The following is a 17888-nucleotide window of genomic DNA, read 5'->3' as shown; positions in this document are numbered from 1 at the left end:
TGTGAGCACGTGCAGCGCCCGGGGGAAGCAGAACGAGCTTTGACAGATGACGCTTCGACAGAGCTTTTCCCACTTGGCTTTTATGAACGTAGAGTTCATTGCGATGCCGGAACTAAACAGCAGCCCCACCAAACCACACACCGCTGCTGCACCGAACCACGTGGACAAAGCATTCCCACCACACGGCCTGAGCGCATCTCGCACCGGGCGGTGCCCAGGGCCTGCCTCGGTCGGTGTGAGCACCACGGGCAGGCAGCAGCGGCAGGTGCTGCTCCACGAGTCCCTCTGGGTGACACGGGGCTGCCTACTCCAGAACCACAGTCCCTCCTGCTGCCTCCAGCGCTGTTTTGATCTTCTCCGCTTCCTCCTTGGACACGTTAGCCTTGATCTCCTGCGGAAGGGACTCCACCAGCTTCTTTGCCTGCGGGAGGTACAAAGCACGAGATTTGTAAACCCGCTTTCACTAACCAGATTAACAGATTTAAAGCCATGAGCCCGACCTCTGCGCGAACAGAGCAGAGAAACTCACCTAATGCTCTAAAACCCGAGACTTCCACTTGGAAGACACCGGGGCTGCACATCCACTACAGCCACAGACCCCTCCCAACGGGCAGCAGCCCAATTCCTGCATGGCGTGTATGTGATGTGCGCTGTGTCCCATAGCATTCAGCCCTGGAAGGTGCCCAGGACACACACAGCCATCTGCTAACGCAGCCACTGACCCGGCCGGGCCGTTTCTTCAGTGTGAGTGTTTTGGTTTACATATTTCTGCCTGAAATACGGCCACGTGAGTTCTGTACACAGCTGTGCGAGTGAAGTCACAAAGTCTGATGGACCGGGACAGAAGGGTTCCAGCACAGACTGCCTGACAGCACAGTTTGGTATTTTCAGTACTTTATATACAAACCTCCTAATGTTGTGGAGCACGGCAACAATTAAGGCACTTGAAAAGTTTTGTAACTGCTTTAAGATTTCCGTGCAGCCTTGTTTAACTGCAGTGAGCAAAGGGAATGGGGTAGGAGGGTACAGGCCTGCCGCAGTCAGAGCGCTGCTGCTCTCAAACCACACAGCAGCAACAAACCTGGGGGGTTCCAAGTGAGGAGCTGCCACCAGCTCACGTGCTGTGCAGAACGAGCAGACTGACCCTTGGTTTTGTCAGCTCAGCGCATGTCAGGCACAGTGATGACATACCAGCAGTGGCAGAAGATGCTTTGTTGCAAGGGACACAGTGCTGCTGTGCAGACGGAGCTGTGCCTGCACGCACAACAGCCCATGGCTGCGTCTGGAAGGGACAGCCTGCTCTGGTTTGCTGCAGTGTGGACACGCAGCACAATCGAGGTTTTTCATCCTTGCTCCCTAACATGAACTTCTGTTCTAAAGCGGCCTCAGCCCTGGGCAGCAGCCGTTCAGATCTCCTGGATGGAAGAACAGCACAGCCCCGGCTGCACACACACACCAACAGCCCCTGGGCAGAGTACCGCTTGTTTCCAGCAGTGCTTTCTTCCAAACCATTAAGAAAATCTCATTTAAGGCCACCCTAAATCTTGTTTAAAAGCACCTCATCCAGATGAGGCATATAAACAGGAGGTGAGCAGCAGTAGGACCAGGGGGAATGGTTTTAAACTGAGACAGGGGAGGCTTAGGTTGGATATTAGGAGGAATTTTTTCAACCAGAGAGTGGTGACACTGGAACAGGTTGCCCAAGGAGGCTGTGGATGCCCCATCCCTGGAGGCATTCAAGGCCAGGCTGGATGTGGCTCTGGGCAGCCTGGGCTGCTGGTTGGTGACCCTGCACATAGCAGGGGGTTGGAACTGATGGGCATTGTGGTCCTTTTCAACCCAGACCATTCTGTGGTTCTGTGACAACTCCTCACAATAATATTTTTTCAGCTACACATTAAACATCTCTACAGGCAAAATCAGTGTATTTTTTGAGTGTGTTTTAAATCAAAGTAACTTGTGGCTGCATCACAAATGTAACCAGCTTGTTCTACAGGTTCCACGTGCCGTGCTGACTTAGCATTGGTTCTCCAGACGGTATTTAGTTGTTTGTTGATTATATCTGTTAGAGGGCTCTGGCATCTTAATCGCTGCTGGGACATAACGTCAGGCTGACCCAGCTGGCAGACAGTTACTTCCCAGTGGGCCAATGGAGTTGACATCACTGAGAGCAGAGTGTCTCTGTTATTATTTGTTTTACAAATTATTGTTATGAATGGTTTGGAAGAGGCTCTTCAAATCCTTCTCAGAATAACTGGGTGACATATTAAAGCAGATTTTACACTGCTTAGCATTGCTTCCTTGCAATTAGATAAAGAGAAATTGCTGCTACTATTACCCTCAAGACATGAAAGCACAGCAGTACAGAATGGAAGCCTGCTGGATGCTTCCACAGTGACAAGCTGTGACAAGCTTGGCCAAATCCAGCTGCAGTGAGGAGTGCTGGCTGCCCCCAAGTTCTTTGGAAGGCCTCATAGCACCTCCTGCATTGGGAGAAAGGAGAGTGGCACAGAGGGCTGTGAGAGCTTTGCTCTGAGCCTCCCCCTTCACCCCTTCTGCTATGGGCTCAGCCCTTCAGGGCTGGGAAGGACTGGGCTCCTCTGAGGGATGCCTACTGGGCGCAGCGAGTCCTGTTCCGCATCCTGCTCTCAGCTCTGCTGGGAGGGGCACACGGAGCCCCACCGAGCGGGAACCTGGGCAGCCCTGTGAGCAGAGACCGCTTCGGGCTGGGACAGCCCCATCCTCACCTGCACGAGGTTTATGCCGGGCACGAAGTTCTTCACCTCCTTGATGAGCTTCACTTTGTCGGTGGCCTTCAGCTCCGTCAGCCGCACGGAGAAGTGCGTCTTCTCCTTCTTCATGGGGATGGCCTCCTCCTCCTCCTGCAAACAGCCGCAGTGAGGTGAAGCTGAAGCTGAGGTGAGGGCTCCCAGCCGCCCCGCCCCCCCCCGTGCCGTACCTGCGGGGCCGCCTGTGCGGGCAGGTGGGCGGCGGCGCCCGCGGGCATCACCCCCACATCCGGGATCTTCAGCGTCTCCTGTGGGAAGAGCGGCGGCGTCAGTGGGCGGCGGGGGCCGGGCCGAGCGGAGCGGGACGAGGCCGGGCCGCCCGCGGACCCACCTTGAGGAGCGCGTTGAGGTCGGCGACCTCCAGCAGCGTCAGCCCCGCGATGTCCCGCACCAGCTGCCGCACCTTGGGCGAGTACTCCTTAGCGGCCGTGTCCAGCGGCGCCCCGGCCAGCGCCTCCCCGGCCAGCGCTTCCGAGCGCCTTCGAGCACGGCCCGTGCCCAGCGGCCGCGCCGCACCCCAGCGCCAGGAGAGCGGCGGGCGGCGGGCCAGGCGCGGCGGCAGCGGCAGCGCCAGGCGGGCGGCGGGCAGCATGGCGGCCGCAGAGGACACGGCGCCGCTCTGCCCCGCGCTCGACGATCCCGGCGGCCCCCGCGGCGCGCGCCCGCCGCTCTAGGCAGCAGCGCCTCGCCTCGGTGGTGGAGCAGGGGAGGCGCTCTAGCCGCCGGGTCCGCCAGGACTCGCTGGTTCCGGTAGGTGTCGCACAGGTCAGCACAGCACGCCGGTTCGTTCCGCACACTTTATTGACACCATTGTGGCTCGGGCTCCTCCGGCGCGAACCGAGCGTGGGAAGCGGGGGGGCAGGGAAGGAAGGGTGAGGGGAGCAGACCAGGGCGGGCACGGACGTGCTCGTGGTTCCCTCCCGCCCCCGGCCGGGCCCTGCAGGCCGAGTTGCAGCGCGCGGGGCCGGGCAAAGAGGGGGCAGCTGGGAGGGGGGGAGGAAGCAGGCACGGGGAGCCGAGGCGAAGGGGCTGCGCTCCTGCGAGCGGGGGCTCAGCACCAGTGCTGGAACCCGGTGGTCCCTTGGCCCCTCGGTCAGGGACAGACGCAGGGAGGAGCTGAGGGGCAGACAGGACAAGGTGAAGAACAGAAGTGATTCTGGATGAAGAGTAGTGTTACATTGAATTCTCCGCACTCCCCTGTGCAGCGTTCAGTCAAACGAGATGAGCTGGGCCTCTCCGCTCCCCTGCGTCTGCTGCACGGGTGCCGGCGTGGGCTGGGGCTGCTGCTGCTGGGGGGGCCCTCCAGCCGGGGCCATCTGCAGGGAGGAGGCGGCGCCGTTAGGCGGTGGCCGTGCCTAAACCCCCACCGCCCTGCAGGCAGCACTCACCTGCTGGTACAGGGGCTGCTGCCCAGGCAGGTAGGACTGCTGTGCGGGCAGGCTGCTCAGTGCTGCTTCTTGGCCTGGCAGTGCCGACATGAGGCCCTAGCAGGAGCAAGGGAAAGGAGGTTAGACTGGCTTCTAGACTCAACAGCACTCAGCGCCGTGGAGGAGAAAGCAAGCCCTGCGCATGGGCAAGCCTGCTGTCTCCTCACCTCCAAGCCTCCCCCTTCCTGACCCCAGCAGCATAGGCTCAGGAAGGCTCCAGTAGCTGGAGCCTCCCTCGCCCAGCACCCCAGACGCTCACCTGCATGCCATAGGGCTGGTACCCCATGGAGACCGACTGGCTTCCCATGTAGCCCACAGCCCCTGACTGAGGAGCCTGCGAGATGGCAGGGATGCTCTGTGACTGTGATGCTGCATTCTGTGGAGGAGATGCTGCCAGTGAGAGGTTGTGCAAGCAACTGGATCCCACATCAAACCTATGTTGCAAGAGCTCTAGGACCAGCGGGGCTCTCCTCTGGAAGCAGGTAGGACATGACTTTCCTCTGCACAATAGGGAGCCCAGGGCTGGGCCTAATCCTTGCCCACACCCACAAGGAAAGCAGCACAGCAGCTCTAGATCTGAGACCAACCAGCTCCTCCTCCCGCTGGTTCAAGGTTCAAGAACCACTGCTGGGGTTGGAGTACAGACACCAGCTCCACAGAACACCCCAGCCCTGCCCCAGCTGGCCACCAGCTGCTCTGCAGCAGCTGCTTTCACTTGCCTGGTAGCCCTGTGTTGCAGCTGGCTGATAGGACGAGTATGCTGGGGTTGTAGTGGGCACCGCCTGCCCCTGCTGAGCCGCCTGCCCGCTGCCTGCCCCTGGCTGGTACATGTAGGCATTCACCACGTTGGGATCTGAAGCGAAGAGGGCAGAGATGGAAGAAACTGCCTTTTTTTCAGCCTCTGCCCACACCGGATCAGCACATTAACATACCTGTCCCAGTGACAGGCATTGCTGTATATGGTCCTGTGCCCCCCTGTGCTGCCTGGTTCATGTATACACTATGCATGGGAGAGCCCTCCACAGAGCCAGCAGGGCTGAAGGTGCCAGGGAAGCTAGTGGGCCCTGAGGGCTGGTAAATCACTCCACTGGCAGCTGGCATGGCCTGGAGCTATTGAGGGAAGAAAAGCAAGCTTTAGGCCATGGTCCCCAGGACCCAGCAGGAGGGTCTCTTGCCCAGCAGTCAGACCTGGGCATAAGGCAGCGAGAAAGCTGGCATCTGGGCTCTCATCTGGATGGTCTGCTTCTGCTGTTCCAGGCGCATCTGCCTCTCCTTCTCCTGCTCCTGCAGTCGCTGAATGGCCAACTGACGCTGCATCTCCAGGTACTCCTATGGGAACAATACCAGTGCTGTGATGGCTGGAAGCTAGGACACAGCTAGGACCCTCCTGTCAGGACAGCCGTCCTTGTCAGCTCTGGCTGGCCCACAGTGCATACAAGTGTGCAGGTAGATCCACCCTGGACATGCTTCTCTGCCTCACCTGCTTTTTCTGTCTCATTATCTCCAGCTTCTGGGCCAGCTGGATCTGGCGCTGGCGCTCTGCTTCCTCTGCTGCACGCCGCACCTTCTCCCGATGCTCTTCCCGCAGTGCATTCAGAGCACCACGCGCATCCCGGATCTGGGCCAGTTTGTCCTGCAGGCTTTCATAGTACACTGGGGAAGGAAAGAGTGCCTTAGGGATCCTGTCAGTGCAGAACACTCAGACCATCCCTGCACACTGCACTGGCTTCTCTCCAGACAAGCTGTATCATGGGAATGCCACATGCTGGCTCTGGAGGATGCCCTGGCAGCCACCTGCTCCACCCCAGGACACCCAGCCCAGACTAGGACAGCTCCCACATACTTCTGCGCTCATCCAGCTGATTGAGCAGCTCCAGCAGCTGGGGGTGCATGTTGTTAATGGACTGGAAGAGGGACAATACGGCAGAGTCGTTGGTGATGCTGCGGCCTCGCATGTGGTTACTCTTCATGCGGTTGACAAATGTGGTGACTGCGTTTTGCAGAGCCTTCAGAAACTGCTCATGGTTCTCCTCCGACTCACCGTTCTGGTACTGCTGCTGGAAGGACAGGGCAACCAGTCAGCCTCAGCTCACCCATGCCAAGAACCAGCGGGAACTGTGGAGCTGGACTACGTGGTGGAGTCAGGTACTTCTCATACCTCACAAGCTGCTGGACACAGGCTCAGGCCCCCTCTTACCTCAACAACACTGAGCGGGGCAGGGTGGGCTTCCCCAGGCTGAGCAACTGGCTCTGTGAGAGACAGAGGTGCTGATGGGGTGGGGCTCTTGCGAACTTCCTCTTGTTTCTTCTCCCAGTAGTTGCGGTTCAGGTACCGAGCCAGCTGCCAGGAAGTGAGGGAAGATGAGCATCACGGCCCCGCTGGGAGCAGCCCTGCACCATGGACTCATCCATCAGTCCTGCATCCTTACCTCAGGGTCAATGTCCTCAGCCAGGGGAGCAGAAGAATTCTGGAAAGAGGTGAACAGGGAATCCAGTTTTGAGAAATCAGATAAGTGCAGCTCGTACCAGCCATCTGGCCCAGACCTGGCCATGCACAACTACCAGTGCTGAGCGGCAGAATGAGAGGGGTACAGCCATCTCCTTCAGCCAGATACAGACTGCAGCTACTGGAAGCAGCAGCCTGAGCCACATGCTATCAGCAGAGGCATCTAAATGTGAGCTGATTTTCCATCCAAAAAAAACCTTGCATTGTCAAAAACCAAAGGACTGAAGGGAGCAGAACTATTCTCTTAGGGATCAAATCTGATCCAAGCAGGGAAGAGCTGGGCTGTGGAATTGGCCTGTGCCCAGCTACTTCATGCTTAGAGGCTTCTGTGAACATACCACGGGGGGGGAATAGAGCGTGCCCACCGGCGGAGCTGATGATGTGACGGGTGTGGGCTCAGCCTTCGGGTACATAGAGTAACTTGTCTTCTGTCTCTGCAAAAACGAAAGGGGAAAAAAGAAAAAAAAAGAAAAATCAAATCAGAGACTGTCCAGGTTCGTCCCAGTCAGCAGCACATTGGGCACAGTGGGGAGGTGAATCCCCTTATGGTGTCTAGGCACAGTCAGCAGACTCAGCCCCATGGTCTACAATTCTCACAGCCTGGCAGGCCACAGGGTTTGCATCCAGGGCACAGCTTGCTCCCATTTTTCAGCTGTACAACATGTGTGCCTGGCTCCCTTTTCACCCTAATCTCATTCCGCAAGTCCCCATACCTCTCACATACCAGGACATGCCTAGGGATCTATTACTGCACAGCTAGGAGATAACCCAGCACATCTGGGCTGCGTGGCAAAATACACTCCCAGATGCCAAACAGGGTACGAACCATCCTCTCCTTCTCCTCGGCCTCTGACTGAGACAAGGCAATGGCTAACTGGAGCTCTTCTTCTTCTTGCAGAGCTGTCTCATCACGCTTTGGGGGCAGCTGCAAGTAAAAGATGAAGAAGTGGCCACTAAGGGGATCAACAAGCAGGCCAGGATCACTAGGTCACCTAGTGAGGGGAGCCACACACCTGGGACTGCTGAGAGAGGGGGCTGGTCAGGTACTCAGGGGGCAGTTCAGAGGCAGCAGCAGCTTTACCCTCAGCTTTCCTGTAGCCAGGAAGAGGTGACAGTGCAGAATGAGCTTCTTCCTTAGCACCGGAGCCCCAGTTTTGCACAACATTACAGCTGTAAAGCCCATGCCCAGAAGAGACAAAACCCAGATAGCCTGCACAACTTGGGAAACCCTTTGCCCTGGTCTTTGGAGAGACGGCTCCATGCCAAGTGTTTCCCCTCACAGTACCAACTGTTGAAAGCAAAAAACATGCCACCAAGGGTACTGACTTGTTGAGATGCTCGTAACAGGGCTCACACACTCTCACTTCCTTCTCAATCCCGAACTTGGGAATAGTGGAATACTTGGAGGAACACTTGCCACAGAAGATCTGCCCACAGGCCCTGCAGTGATGCTGGAAAATATGGGAGACATCAGTGTGGTAGTGAGACACTTTTTCACTGTTGGACAAGTTCACTCAGACAGGAACATGTTCCCACCCAGATGCAATTCCACACAGGCTCAAGGAGTCTTGCACTTTCTGGAGGGACTGCAAAAGACTAGGGAACCCAGAAAGGCAGGAATAGCACCCACCTTCCGTGTCACCACACCAAACTGCACTCGACACCTGTGACACTCCTCAGCATCCACCCAGTCTGGAGCCTGTTGGGTTCAAAGAAACTTGTGTGAGGAAGGGAGCAATGTCTCAAGGATGGTGGCTCCACAGAGCCTTTCAGGATCTTCTCTGACTAACTAAAGCTGTTGTGAATGAGGCAGGAGGAAAGCATTTGCAGGATATTGGTCCTTGCAAGTGGTCACTTCTCATGTTACTAGACTGTGACACTTTCCCAGTCAGCAGGATTACAGCAATCACTTCAGCCATGCTCTGCTACCACATTCAGTCTGCCATGCTGCTGGAAAATCACTGAGTAGGTCCTTTCTGTAGGGTGCTGTATGTAACTGTTGAGTCACGGCCCGAACCACTGATTGAGCACCTGGGGAAAGGACCCAGTCAGCTCTGGGAGCACAGGTGAAGGCAATTCACCTGTGTGATTGGAAGGGGTGGAGCCTGGCTGCACTTCTCTTACACCTCATTTAAGGGCTGACTGCCACTGGGGAGGGCTTCTTTCCTGGAGGTCCATCCTTGGTGAATTTTTCCCCTGCGAATCTAGAACCTTCTGATACGGGTGAGCAATCTTCTTCCTTTTTTTTTTTATAGCACCTCTCTATTATGCCAGTTCTTTTGTCATCACATCTTTGTTGTAATGCCTTTCCCATTGTATTGATCTGTCTAACAGCTACAGGCACTTAGCAAGATGAGACTAATTGACCAGGACAGGGTCGGCTGTCCCTTCCCTCTAAGCCATTTTTGGCCAAGCTGCTGTATTCAGAATTGCTCAGGTGACAGCTGAGAGCAATATGCACCCATATCTGTAATCTGAGTGAAATAGGAGAAAGCAAGAACTGAAGATTTAGTATCTCATGGGCTACAACAGCAAGGTCTACCCTGCAGTGCCAGCTCCCTTTCCAGCAGTGAAGCTCACCCTTTCTGCAGCAAACATGGCATCGCTTTCCTTGAACTCTGGAAACACGTGACCTGTGGGAGAATAGACAGTGTTCCATTGTGAAAGGGCTTCTCCTGCACATGGAATATCTTAAGTCCAGACTTCACCAGTGCCCAGCTAAGACCCAAAGCCCACTCCTTCTGCAAAGCTCCTCTGGAGTAGATCTGCTTAGCAACTGTCCACCCACCTTTGCCCCGTTGTCCTCACCTTCAACCTTCATTATCTGATAGGTGTCCTGCACCACCTTGTACTTGGGCTCATTGCGGAAGGCATGAGCCCAGGCCTGGATAAGGTTCAGAATCTTACTGCGGACACTTGTTTCCACTTGCCTCTGCACAGAAAGGGGAAGAAAAAAAAATCTGAGAAAAAAGTTCCTGAAACACAGAAGAGGAGCCAAATACTATTTATAGAGAGAGAGACTTAGAGTTCTTGTGCAAGCAAGCTGCAAGCAGGACAACCTACAGCAAGGACTGTTCCTCCTTCAGCTTTCTCACTTCCTCACTTCAGCATAAATGGGAGGACATCCTTCAGAATGGCACAAGTCGACTGGAAAAGGGGTGTAGTCACAATGCTTTTGGAAAACATCTACAGAGACTTATACAGTTGCTCCCCAGGGGAAGTGTAAGCACTGGCCTGCCAACATTCTTGTTTACCTTCTCATAAGAGCTGATCATCCTGCACTCCAAAACCTGCAAGAATGATAGCTACCCAGCTGGACAGGACAGCACAATCTGATTCACCCCAGTTCTGACAGGTCACCACAAACACAAAGCAGGAGGCTGTTTGTGCCTAGCTGTCAGCAGCTCCAGCTTAGACACTCTTGCCCATTAGTATTCAAAGCTAACTTGGATACGATGCAATAAGGACAGCTGGGAAGCCTGCCCTTTGGAGGCAAGGGCAGTTGTATCACAGCTCAAGAACAGAGGAAACTTGGCAAGCCCATTCCTATCCCAGCCAGCCTCTAAGTGCACCCTGTCATCAGCTGACCAAGTCATGGCCTGCTCACATGACCAGTTTCTCCAGAAGTCACCCAGGAAGCAGAGAGGCATTGTCACACTCCTGTTTCAGCTGAGAACTCAGCCCACGCAGTGTGATTTAGTGATAGTTCCCGGAGCTCCAAACTTATGGAAGAATTGTCAAAATCTTGCTTTCCACAAATGGCACAGCCCTGAGCCTCATCAGAACAAAGGTAATTTTAAATAGCATTAGGTGTTCACAAGCAGCAAAGTTCCCAGTGTAGGATGAAAATGGGTCTGCAACAGTTATGAAACTGCTGAGGCAGGTAAGGATTGAAGAGCATGACAAAAATCTCTCAATCCAATCTGGTCTGATTTCTTCAGTGCCTGGGGTGGCCGTGCGACTACACCTGGCCTTCACATTGTGGCAGCATTCCAAGTTCAACAGAAGATACTGTATGAAGACTGAGTCAGCCCCCAACCGGAAAATGACAGAAGAGAGACACTCTGCTACGTTGCATAAGATGACAGACTAGTACAGCTCACTCCACAAATATCTGGGTCATCTGGTTGTCCATCTTCTGCCAGAAATAGGGACTATAAAGAAGTAATAGCATCACTCTTACAAGCTCTTGCCTGTGCATTGCTTTTCTTGGGACTGGGAACTGAAGACACAGGTTCTTATTTGCTCCTCACTCTGGGAAGTCTCAAGGCCTGGGACATAAGGAGCTCTTGCAGGCATCACGTTATATCACACTGACAAGTGATACAAGTCTACATCCTGCAAAACTCCCCGGGCCAGTTCCACAGGCCAATGAAAAGGCCATAGTAAAGATGAAACTTCTGTCAGTTTTCACCATGCTGCTTACCTTCCTGCATGTCTTACCCTGGTCTACAGGAAGGGAATTCACATACAGTGCTCGTATCCTAGGTGAAGCTGTCTGAGCATCTTCTCTATTTTTCTTTGCCATCTCTGGTCAAGCAAAGCATTACGCCCAACAGCACCTATCATGAATGTCTGCCCTTACAGCATATTCCTACCCCATGATATAACCAAACATTATCATTGCTCTCATGATATCTTCTCTCCCCAGCAGGCACTCTTCTGTGTTCTACACTCCCTTTGCATTAAGCAGTACAGGTTGCTTTTCTCTGAAAAAGATTTCCAGTTTCCCAGTCGGTCCTTAAACACAGAGAATGAAATGCAGAACATGCACATCTTCTCTTTTCATTGCCTCTCTTGCAACTTTATTTGAAAATTGAAGTAAAATAACATACATTTACCTTGAGTATTTCTTTCAGTTCCTCCATAGTTTGCTTGTTAGCTACCTCATCATGAACTGTTTGGCCACAGTTTTTAACCACAGACTCCATGACCTGAAAGTGCAAAGGACGGCATTAGCCTGTGACTTTCTTCCTTCTCTGTGGTTTGCAGTGAAAGAACAAAAGAGCTGCATTTCAGCAACAGCTACAGGTTCTTGCAGCAGGTGCACAAAGGGGGCACTATTTAAGTAACAGTTCAAGTTAAGGAAGCATCAGTCTCAAGCTGGAGAAATCTGCACCATGAGACCCAAGTGTAAGCTATACTTCAATTTCACAGTGTCATTTATACCACTACTATTTAAGAACCCAGGGGCAAATAGACAGATCCACAAAGACAGTCTGTCAAGGTCTCACTACAAGGCTGAATTCAAGAATGAAAAACACAATCACTCAAGAAGCCTCTGCTCTAGAGCAGAAGGCAGGCTTGGAAGAGATGGGAAGTTCCCTGGCCTGCGAACTGAACCCCTAAATCACAGGAGGTTTGGGCTGAAATTACCTCCAGTGCGTAGAGTGCCACGTGGGGATTCTTGTCATTGACCTTCTTCTTGATAGCATTGACTGCATATTTTGCTCTGTACAAGGAAAGAGAGTGTTATGTCTAGGTAAAGAAGAATCTACAAGGATAATCTATCACCCTCCCAGTAACAGAAGAGTACAATTAGCTGATGGTGCACCCAATTTCCCACAAGGAAAACTGGGAAGAGGAATGCACATATCCAAGCTTGAGCTTCTCTACTGATTTCAGGCCAGATATAACTTGCAGCTACTAAGATCAGGAAGGGTACTCCAGAGCACTGAGGTGTGCTGCCTCTTAACTCTTCTCTGAAATAGCACAGTGAGCAGCATCCTGCTGTAGGCTGACAAAAGTGAGACCTCCATGTTTCACCTTCTGCGTGCAAGCAGACCCGTGCTCACAACTCAAACCAAAACGCAAAGGGGTGGCTTACTGGGTGTCTCCCTGGCGGATCATGTCGCAGATCTGTAGGATGGATTCCCAGTCTGTCTCCAGCAGGAGCTGGCTCGTGGCCTTATCTGCAAAGAAACGCGACCCCTCTCAGGCTGCTGCAAGCGGCAGCCGCAGAGTAAGGCTCCCGAGATGCCAGCCGCGATGCCCCAGGGCAGCGCTCGGCTGAAGACAAAACCTCCGTTTCCCCGGGGGGGAACCGCAACCCCGGGCCCCGCCACGCCCCCCCCCCCCCCCCGCCGCTGCCGCCGAACGATCGGCCCAGCCATAGTGCCTGGGCCCGGGTCGCCCGAAATAGGGGGCTGAGCTGCGCGGGGTCGGCCCTGCAGGGAGGCGCATCCCACGCGGAGACTGAGCCCCTACCCAGAAGCCGCTCGAAGGTACCGCCGCCGCGCCCCATGGTGTTCGTCGCCGCCGCCGGGCCGCCCCTCTCCCTGCCCGCGGCCACTTCCGGCTTCGGCTACTTCCGTCTTCCGGAGTGGGGACGCGCGCTGCTTCCGGCGGGGCGGGGATGGCGGGCGCTGCGCGGCCGGGGCCCACGTGCCTGCTGCTGGGGGCGACGGGCGTCGGCAAGAGCCTGCTGGGGAAGCGGCTGCGCAATATCCGGGCGAGCTGGGGGTCCCGGGGCGCGGGGCCGGGGTGGGGGTGTGCCGCTCGCTTCTGTCCTGTCCTTAACGCACCGGCACAGCTGTGCTCCCGGGACGGGGCCAAGGAGTTGGGCGAACCCCCGGCCACGCTGCCCACGGTGGGCACGAACCTGACGGACCTGACGCTGCACAGGAGGGTGACGCTGAGGGAGCTGGGCGGCTGCATGGGCCCCATCTGGCCCAGCTACTACGGGGAGTGCAGCGCCGTGCTGGTGAGCGCCCGCCCGGCCGCGCTGCGGGGCTGCGGGATGGAGCCGCCCCCCCCCCCCCCCTCCCCCAGCGCCTCTTTCGTCCCTGTCTGCAGTTCGTGATCGATGCCGCCAACCCGACCCAGGTCTCCTCATCCTGCGTCCAGCTGCTGTCCCTTCTCTCCGCAGAGCAGCTCGCCGCTGTGCCCGTGCTGATCCTCTTCAACAAGATGTAAGCAGGGCCTCTGGGTGCTGTGGTTCCTGTGTTGTTTCCAGCAGCCTGAGGGGTCGATAGGCCCTCATGGTGCACTGCTGCTGTGGGCGGGAGGTTAATGTAGTGCGGTTAATGCGTGTTCCTCCTATCATAGTGACCTGCCCTGCTACATGTCTCTGGTGGAGATGAAGTCGCTGTTCCGCATGCAGGACATCGTCTCCTGCGCTATGCAGCCCATCACCATTCTGGAAACCAGCGCACGGGATGGCACCGGCCTGGCTGATGTCCTGCAGTGGCTTCAGACCACCCTCAGGGACCCTAGCTGACCTGGCCCCAGCACCTGTGCAGTGTGACGGGCTGAAGGCAGGCAGCAGCTCCTCAGTACTCCATACTAAAACTGATACATATACCCAAGGCATCTTTGTGTGCATCTGCAGCAGATCTCTGTCTCCAAGCAATCCTGCAGCACTTCTCGGGGTGCCTCAGAGCGCACTGCCCCTTCTCTCTACAGGCTGTGAGCCCCCAGTGGAAGGAGTACCACCTGCACGGGCCATGCTGGCTGCTTGCATCCAGAGCAAGATGGAGCTCTGAAAACGGATGGTCCCTGAAGGCAGGACTGTCAGCTCTGGAGCCACACAAAGGTGAAAGGAGAGGGTTTTGCATTGTACAGGCGCTGTTGCAAATCATCAGTTACGCAGCCGAAAATCAGACATGTTTATTTACACAGGTGAAAAGCAGAGCCCTGCATGCTGGAGTCTAGCAAGGGGCAAATGGATATCCCATCAATGTGCTGCTTGCAGGATATGGAGTCAGGCTGCATCCTCACCCCAGCTGAGCAGAACCTGCTAGCATGAGCACGGAGCTGGGTTTGGAGGTAGCATAAAGGTGGAGTGAGAGGGCCCTCCGCCCCCCTGTGCTGGTACCTTCTGGGGCAGGAGTGGTCCCAGCTGCTCTGACCCCATGTGCCCTGCACCATCCCTAGCTCAGTGGGATGACCCATGGGAGTATGCAGGAAGACGGGCTTGGGGGTGTTGTGCTGATGCACAGCACTGCAGCTGCCTCTCCAGTGCTCACTATGGTTCAAAGAACTGTAGAAGATGAGGAAAATTTTTTGTCTGAAGCAGCATGATAAGCTGATTTGTAAGATTTGCTTCTATGCTGTTTGCAAACTCTTGTTCAATGGCCTGGTAGGTGTTCTGTGGGGGATTGTGTATCACGGAAGTGTCTGTCGAGACGACCCTCTCCTGCAGCCCTGGCACGCCCTGCAGCAGCTTGCTCAGGCACTCATTCTCAGCACAGTTTCCATGCGGCCATTTGACGTTTTCCCTGTTGTCACCCTCAAATGGCTGGAAGGCCACGTGATACATCATCTTGCAGTTCACGCAGGGTGGCTTTTCTGTGAAGGCTCCATTGCTGTAGCAGAAGGCTCGGCACTTCACTTCATCAGGGAAGACAATGGCCTGATTGTCCTGCCCATGGTACACTGCAAACGCCACCGCCTTGTGCCACATCCTTAGGCACAGGATGCTAATCATGATCTTCTTCTCCGTCAGCCCTTTGCAGGAAAGAGATGCTCCGTAAAAGAGAGGGAAGCCTGCTTCTTTCTGGGGTTCTTTGTAAAAGCTGTAAGCGACAACTGCGGCTCTGAAGATGAACTCACTGGGCTCCAGGTTGGGTACTTGTTTCTTCATTGCTGTTTGCACAGCACTATTAAATTCATGCAAAAAAGACTCCATTTCGTTTTGGGTGCGGCAGCCTGCTACTTCATTGCCCTGGGAACAGACACAGATATCAGAGCAGACCCCCCCTTGCCTCTTTCACTCCCCGGGAGTTGATATCTTTCAGGAAAAGGGGATGAATGGGGTCTTAACAGACAAACTTAAAAATAGTTCTCTGTTCCCCTGAGTTCGTTAGCACCAGCTGGTCTGTACAGCTCATGGCGACTTGAAAAGTGAAAAAGAGAAGTCTTGCAGCACTGCCAGGATGTGCTCACAGTGTGCTGCATTTGTCACGCACCTGCCCTACCCCAGCCCCGTGGTTGGCACCATGCAGGTGTGGAGTACTCACAAACTGCAGCAGGATGGAGTACGGTGTCAGGCTGGGCAGGTGGGTGCTGTACTGCTGGAATGACTGGGGGTATTTCTGCTGCAGCCTCTGGGAAAAGCTGGGCTCTAGGAAGTCGTCGGGTGTCATCTGCCTCCGATTCAGCCTTCCAAAGAAGAATACTGCGTGCAGCACCTGTTGGCAAGCAGAGACCCAGTCCTGAGCCATCCCTGGATGCACTGTAGAGCCCCTGTGCTGGCCTCTGCCACAGCTGCTCACTGCCCCAGAGCTGCTCCTACTGCCTTGTGTGGCTCCTTCCTGCATCCTGTGCTCCATGCAGCTTCTCCGCACCACGCAGCAGCTCTCTGCACAAGCAGGGAGCAGAGGGAGCCCACAGCCCCAGGCTCCCACTCCATTCCCTGCAGACCCTCACATCCACTATGGAGCCACTGTTGTGGGGGCTATGCCAGCAGTTCCCCCACCTTGGATGGGATGCACAGCAGTGCAGAGGCCACAGAAGGGCGATCAGGTTGGTGAAGTGCTGACCTTTTCCATGTATTGCTCTGTGATGTTTTCAGCTGGCTTCAGCCTAGTAAGCAAATGCAAGAACTGCTTGATGAAGAGATTCCCACTAATCTGCAACTGAAATTTGTCCTTCTCTTCTTTCCTTGCCAAAGTCCTGTGGGAGCAGAAAGGACCACGTGGTGGCTGTGCTGGAGTTACCCCAAGCTGCAGGGCAAGCAGTCATCCCCCTCGTACGGCCAGGGAGAGGGGCACAGGAGGTGCAAGGCCCCACCTTACCTTGAACGATCCTGAAATGCAGCATTGCCAGGACCCTGCAGGAGGGAGAGGAAGCTCAGTGGTGCAGTGCTGCACAGGCACCCATGGGTCCCAGCCCCACTGCATGGGCTTGGGGTGTCCCTCAGCATCTCTAGATGGCACCACTGCTACCTGCTGGCCGAGGTGCTACAGAGTGGCCAGCAGAAGTCCCCAGGTGAGAACATCTCTCCCTGTCTCCCAAAGAGAAGGGACAGGCTTCACCCACCTGGTTTTGGTTCATTGGGTACGCAGAGCCTTGTGCTGCAGCTCTTGGGTTCTGGTCTATGGGGCTGTAGGAAAGCAGCAAGGTCAGAGCAATCAGAGCAGCAAGGTGGGGATCACCAAGGCTGGGTGCTGTGAGAGCCACATGCAGATCGGAGCAGCCAGCTTTGGGATGGGGCCATTTTGCTGTGCACATCTGTCATTCCCACGCCATCCTGTTGCCCTCCTCCCGGCGAGCACAAACAAACCCCTCGACAGAGATACAGATACAAGCAGCAGCACTTACTTGGCAGAGGCGAAGGGCCCTTAGAGTCTGCGCTGCCTTCAGCTCTTCAGCCACTGAACCCAACTTGAGGACACCGCCGTTATCAAGATTGCGCAGTCCTGGACTTGGTGATACTGCTGCAACACCCTCCTCTGATGGCGTTTGATTACAGGTGTGCAGAGCAGCAGCCTGCAAGCCAGCACCTGCCCCGAGACCCTCAACAGTGCTCTGGGACACAGCCCCAACTGCTGCTACCGCAATGCTGCCCTTCTGTGCTGTGAGCGCTCCTCAGGGCACGCGTAGGATACATGGAGGAAAGCACCAGCACCGACAGGAGGAATGCCACTGGGAGACACAGCGTTGGCTTCAACCCGGTGCTTCTTGACCCGCTGCTGGTATGGCGGCTGTGAGAATGCGCCGCCCCATGAGCGTGTGATGGGAGAGCCGTGCAAGGGAGTGGCCAAGATCTTTGCACTTTCGTTTCTCCGTAAACGAAACCTAAGAGATATGTCATTGTTGGGACAAGCAGGGTGTGCCCTCTGCACCCTCCTGGTGCTGGAGTGCCAAGCCCTGGGTGCCGGCCTCCGTGGAGCTGCTCGGAAGTGGGTGTCACAGCCAGGAGAGCTGACCCTTGCTGATGAAAGGGATATTCCACACTATGTGGCACCATGCTGGAGTAAGGATGGAGAAAGGCCAGCGTGGCAGGGGAGGGGCTCCTCCTCTCAGCTCTGCCCTGTGGAGGCCACATCTGGAGCATGGGGCAATATCCAAACCCACCTAGGTGCGTTCCTGCACAGCCTGATCTGGGGAACCTGTTTTAGGGGGATTTAACTTACAGAGATCTGCTTTACCTGGTAACTTGGCTTTATGTCAACTCTATTTCTCATGCTTGTATCCTTCTAATTCTGCCCCTTGCCCTGTATG

At 55.3% G+C, this 17888-nt stretch overlaps 4 protein-coding genes and 1 long non-coding RNA gene across 11 annotated transcripts; 2 read left to right on the top strand and 3 right to left on the bottom strand.

Annotated features, from left to right (window-relative positions):
- Nucleotides 1-64: 64 nt before the first annotated feature.
- MRPL12 (mitochondrial ribosomal protein L12) lies at nucleotides 65-3410 on the bottom strand. Its single transcript, XM_001232213.7, has 4 exons — nucleotides 3121-3410; nucleotides 2960-3037; nucleotides 2748-2882; nucleotides 65-421 (listed from the first exon to the last, which is right to left on the bottom strand). Exons 1-4 carry the CDS (start codon nucleotides 3379-3381, stop codon nucleotides 305-307), a joined length of 591 nt encoding a protein of 196 aa, XP_001232214.3. The 5' UTR covers nucleotides 3382-3410; the 3' UTR covers nucleotides 65-304.
- LOC124417299 lies at nucleotides 3363-11568 on the top strand. Of its 2 annotated transcripts, none has more exons than XR_006931774.1 (2): nucleotides 3363-3539; nucleotides 4528-11568. It is a non-coding gene; the product is annotated as an uncharacterized LOC124417299 (long non-coding RNA). The 2 variants fall into 2 exon arrangements; XR_006931773.1 differs by having other exon boundaries at nucleotides 3363-3554.
- On the bottom strand, nucleotides 3573-13041 carry HGS (hepatocyte growth factor-regulated tyrosine kinase substrate). Of its 2 annotated transcripts, none has more exons than XM_015295556.4 (21): nucleotides 12930-13041; nucleotides 12550-12634; nucleotides 12099-12174; nucleotides 11564-11656; nucleotides 9531-9654; nucleotides 9303-9355; nucleotides 8353-8421; nucleotides 8049-8173; nucleotides 7736-7814; nucleotides 7549-7647; nucleotides 7061-7156; nucleotides 6646-6684; nucleotides 6414-6557; nucleotides 6060-6273; nucleotides 5697-5869; nucleotides 5405-5545; nucleotides 5149-5326; nucleotides 4936-5069; nucleotides 4476-4592; nucleotides 4178-4273; nucleotides 3573-4105 (listed from the first exon to the last, which is right to left on the bottom strand). In XM_015295556.4, the coding sequence occupies exons 1-21, from the start codon at nucleotides 12964-12966 to the stop codon at nucleotides 3998-4000; spliced, it is 2280 nt and encodes a 759-aa protein (XP_015151042.2). In that variant the 5' UTR covers nucleotides 12967-13041; the 3' UTR covers nucleotides 3573-3997. The 2 variants fall into 2 exon arrangements, with proteins under 2 accessions (XP_015151042.2, XP_015151043.2); XM_015295557.4 differs by having other exon boundaries at nucleotides 6060-6270.
- Nucleotides 13042-15345, top strand: ARL16 (ADP ribosylation factor like GTPase 16). 3 transcript variants are annotated; one of them, XM_015295563.4, is made up of 4 exons: nucleotides 13042-13165; nucleotides 13253-13425; nucleotides 13548-13633; nucleotides 13770-15345. In XM_015295563.4, exons 1-4 carry the CDS (start codon nucleotides 13078-13080, stop codon nucleotides 13939-13941), a joined length of 519 nt encoding a protein of 172 aa, XP_015151049.1. In that variant the 5' UTR covers nucleotides 13042-13077; the 3' UTR covers nucleotides 13942-15345. The 3 variants fall into 3 exon arrangements, with proteins under 3 accessions (XP_015151049.1, XP_001232172.2, XP_040505809.1); XM_001232171.7 differs by having other exon boundaries at nucleotides 13518-13633; XM_040649875.2 differs by having other exon boundaries at nucleotides 13042-13425; nucleotides 13518-13633.
- On the bottom strand, nucleotides 14316-17372 carry LOC100857706. Of its 3 annotated transcripts, XM_015295561.4 has the most exons (6): nucleotides 16986-17372; nucleotides 16704-16767; nucleotides 16460-16494; nucleotides 16205-16337; nucleotides 15683-15853; nucleotides 14316-15387 (listed from the first exon to the last, which is right to left on the bottom strand). In XM_015295561.4, exons 2-6 carry the CDS (start codon nucleotides 16716-16718, stop codon nucleotides 14689-14691), a joined length of 1053 nt encoding a protein of 350 aa, XP_015151047.2. In that variant the 5' UTR covers nucleotides 16719-16767; nucleotides 16986-17372; the 3' UTR covers nucleotides 14316-14688. The 3 variants fall into 3 exon arrangements, with proteins under 3 accessions (XP_015151047.2, XP_040505806.1, XP_046758183.1); XM_040649872.2 differs by having other exon boundaries at nucleotides 16704-17372; XM_046902227.1 differs by having other exon boundaries at nucleotides 16460-16767.
- Between the last annotated feature and the right edge of the window lie 516 nt (nucleotides 17373-17888).

Source organism: Gallus gallus, chromosome 18, assembly GCF_016699485.2.
Source record: "Gallus gallus isolate bGalGal1 chromosome 18, bGalGal1.mat.broiler.GRCg7b, whole genome shotgun sequence".
In the NCBI taxonomy this organism is placed as follows: Eukaryota; Metazoa; Chordata; class Aves; order Galliformes; family Phasianidae; genus Gallus; species Gallus gallus.
The sequence above is the reverse complement of the archived record's forward strand: the minus strand, read 5'-3'. Positions and strand labels throughout refer to the sequence as shown.

Coding starts and splice junctions, on each gene's coding strand:
- HGS (XM_015295556.4), bottom strand. CDS start 12,966: ATGGGGCGCGGCGGCGGTACCTTCGAGCGGCTTCTGG. Junction 6,685..7,060: donor CGCTCTATTCCCCCCCCGTG/GTATGTTCACAG, acceptor ACCTCTTTCCAG/AATTCTTCTGCTCCCCTGGC. Junction 5,870..6,059: donor TCAGCTGGATGAGCGCAGAA/GTATGTGGGAGC, acceptor TTCCTTCCCCAG/TGTACTATGAAAGCCTGCAG.
- LOC100857706 (XM_040649872.2), bottom strand. CDS start 16,895: ATGTGCACAGCAAAATGGCCCCATCCCAAAGCTGGCTGCTCCGATCTG. Junction 16,495..16,703: donor ACCCAATGAACCAAAACCAG/GTGGGTGAAGCC, acceptor TCCCTCCTGCAG/GGTCCTGGCAATGCTGCATT. Junction 15,388..15,682: donor ACTCCATCCTGCTGCAGTTT/GTGAGTACTCCA, acceptor GTCTGTTCCCAG/GGCAATGAAGTAGCAGGCTG.
- MRPL12 (XM_001232213.7), bottom strand. CDS start 3,381: ATGCTGCCCGCCGCCCGCCTGGCGCTGCCGCTGCCGCCGCGCCTGGCC. Junction 3,038..3,120: donor ACCTCAACGCGCTCCTCAAG/GTGGGTCCGCGG, acceptor CTCTTCCCACAG/GAGACGCTGAAGATCCCGGA. Junction 422..2,747: donor CCGGCATAAACCTCGTGCAG/GTGAGGATGGGG, acceptor TACCTCCCGCAG/GCAAAGAAGCTGGTGGAGTC.
- ARL16 (XM_040649875.2), top strand. CDS start 13,078: ATGGCGGGCGCTGCGCGGCCGGGGCCCACGTGCCTGCTGCTGGGGGCG. Junction 13,426..13,517: donor GGGAGTGCAGCGCCGTGCTG/GTGAGCGCCCGC, acceptor CCCTGTCTGCAG/TTCGTGATCGATGCCGCCAA. Junction 13,634..13,769: donor CTGATCCTCTTCAACAAGAT/GTAAGCAGGGCC, acceptor CTCCTATCATAG/TGACCTGCCCTGCTACATGT.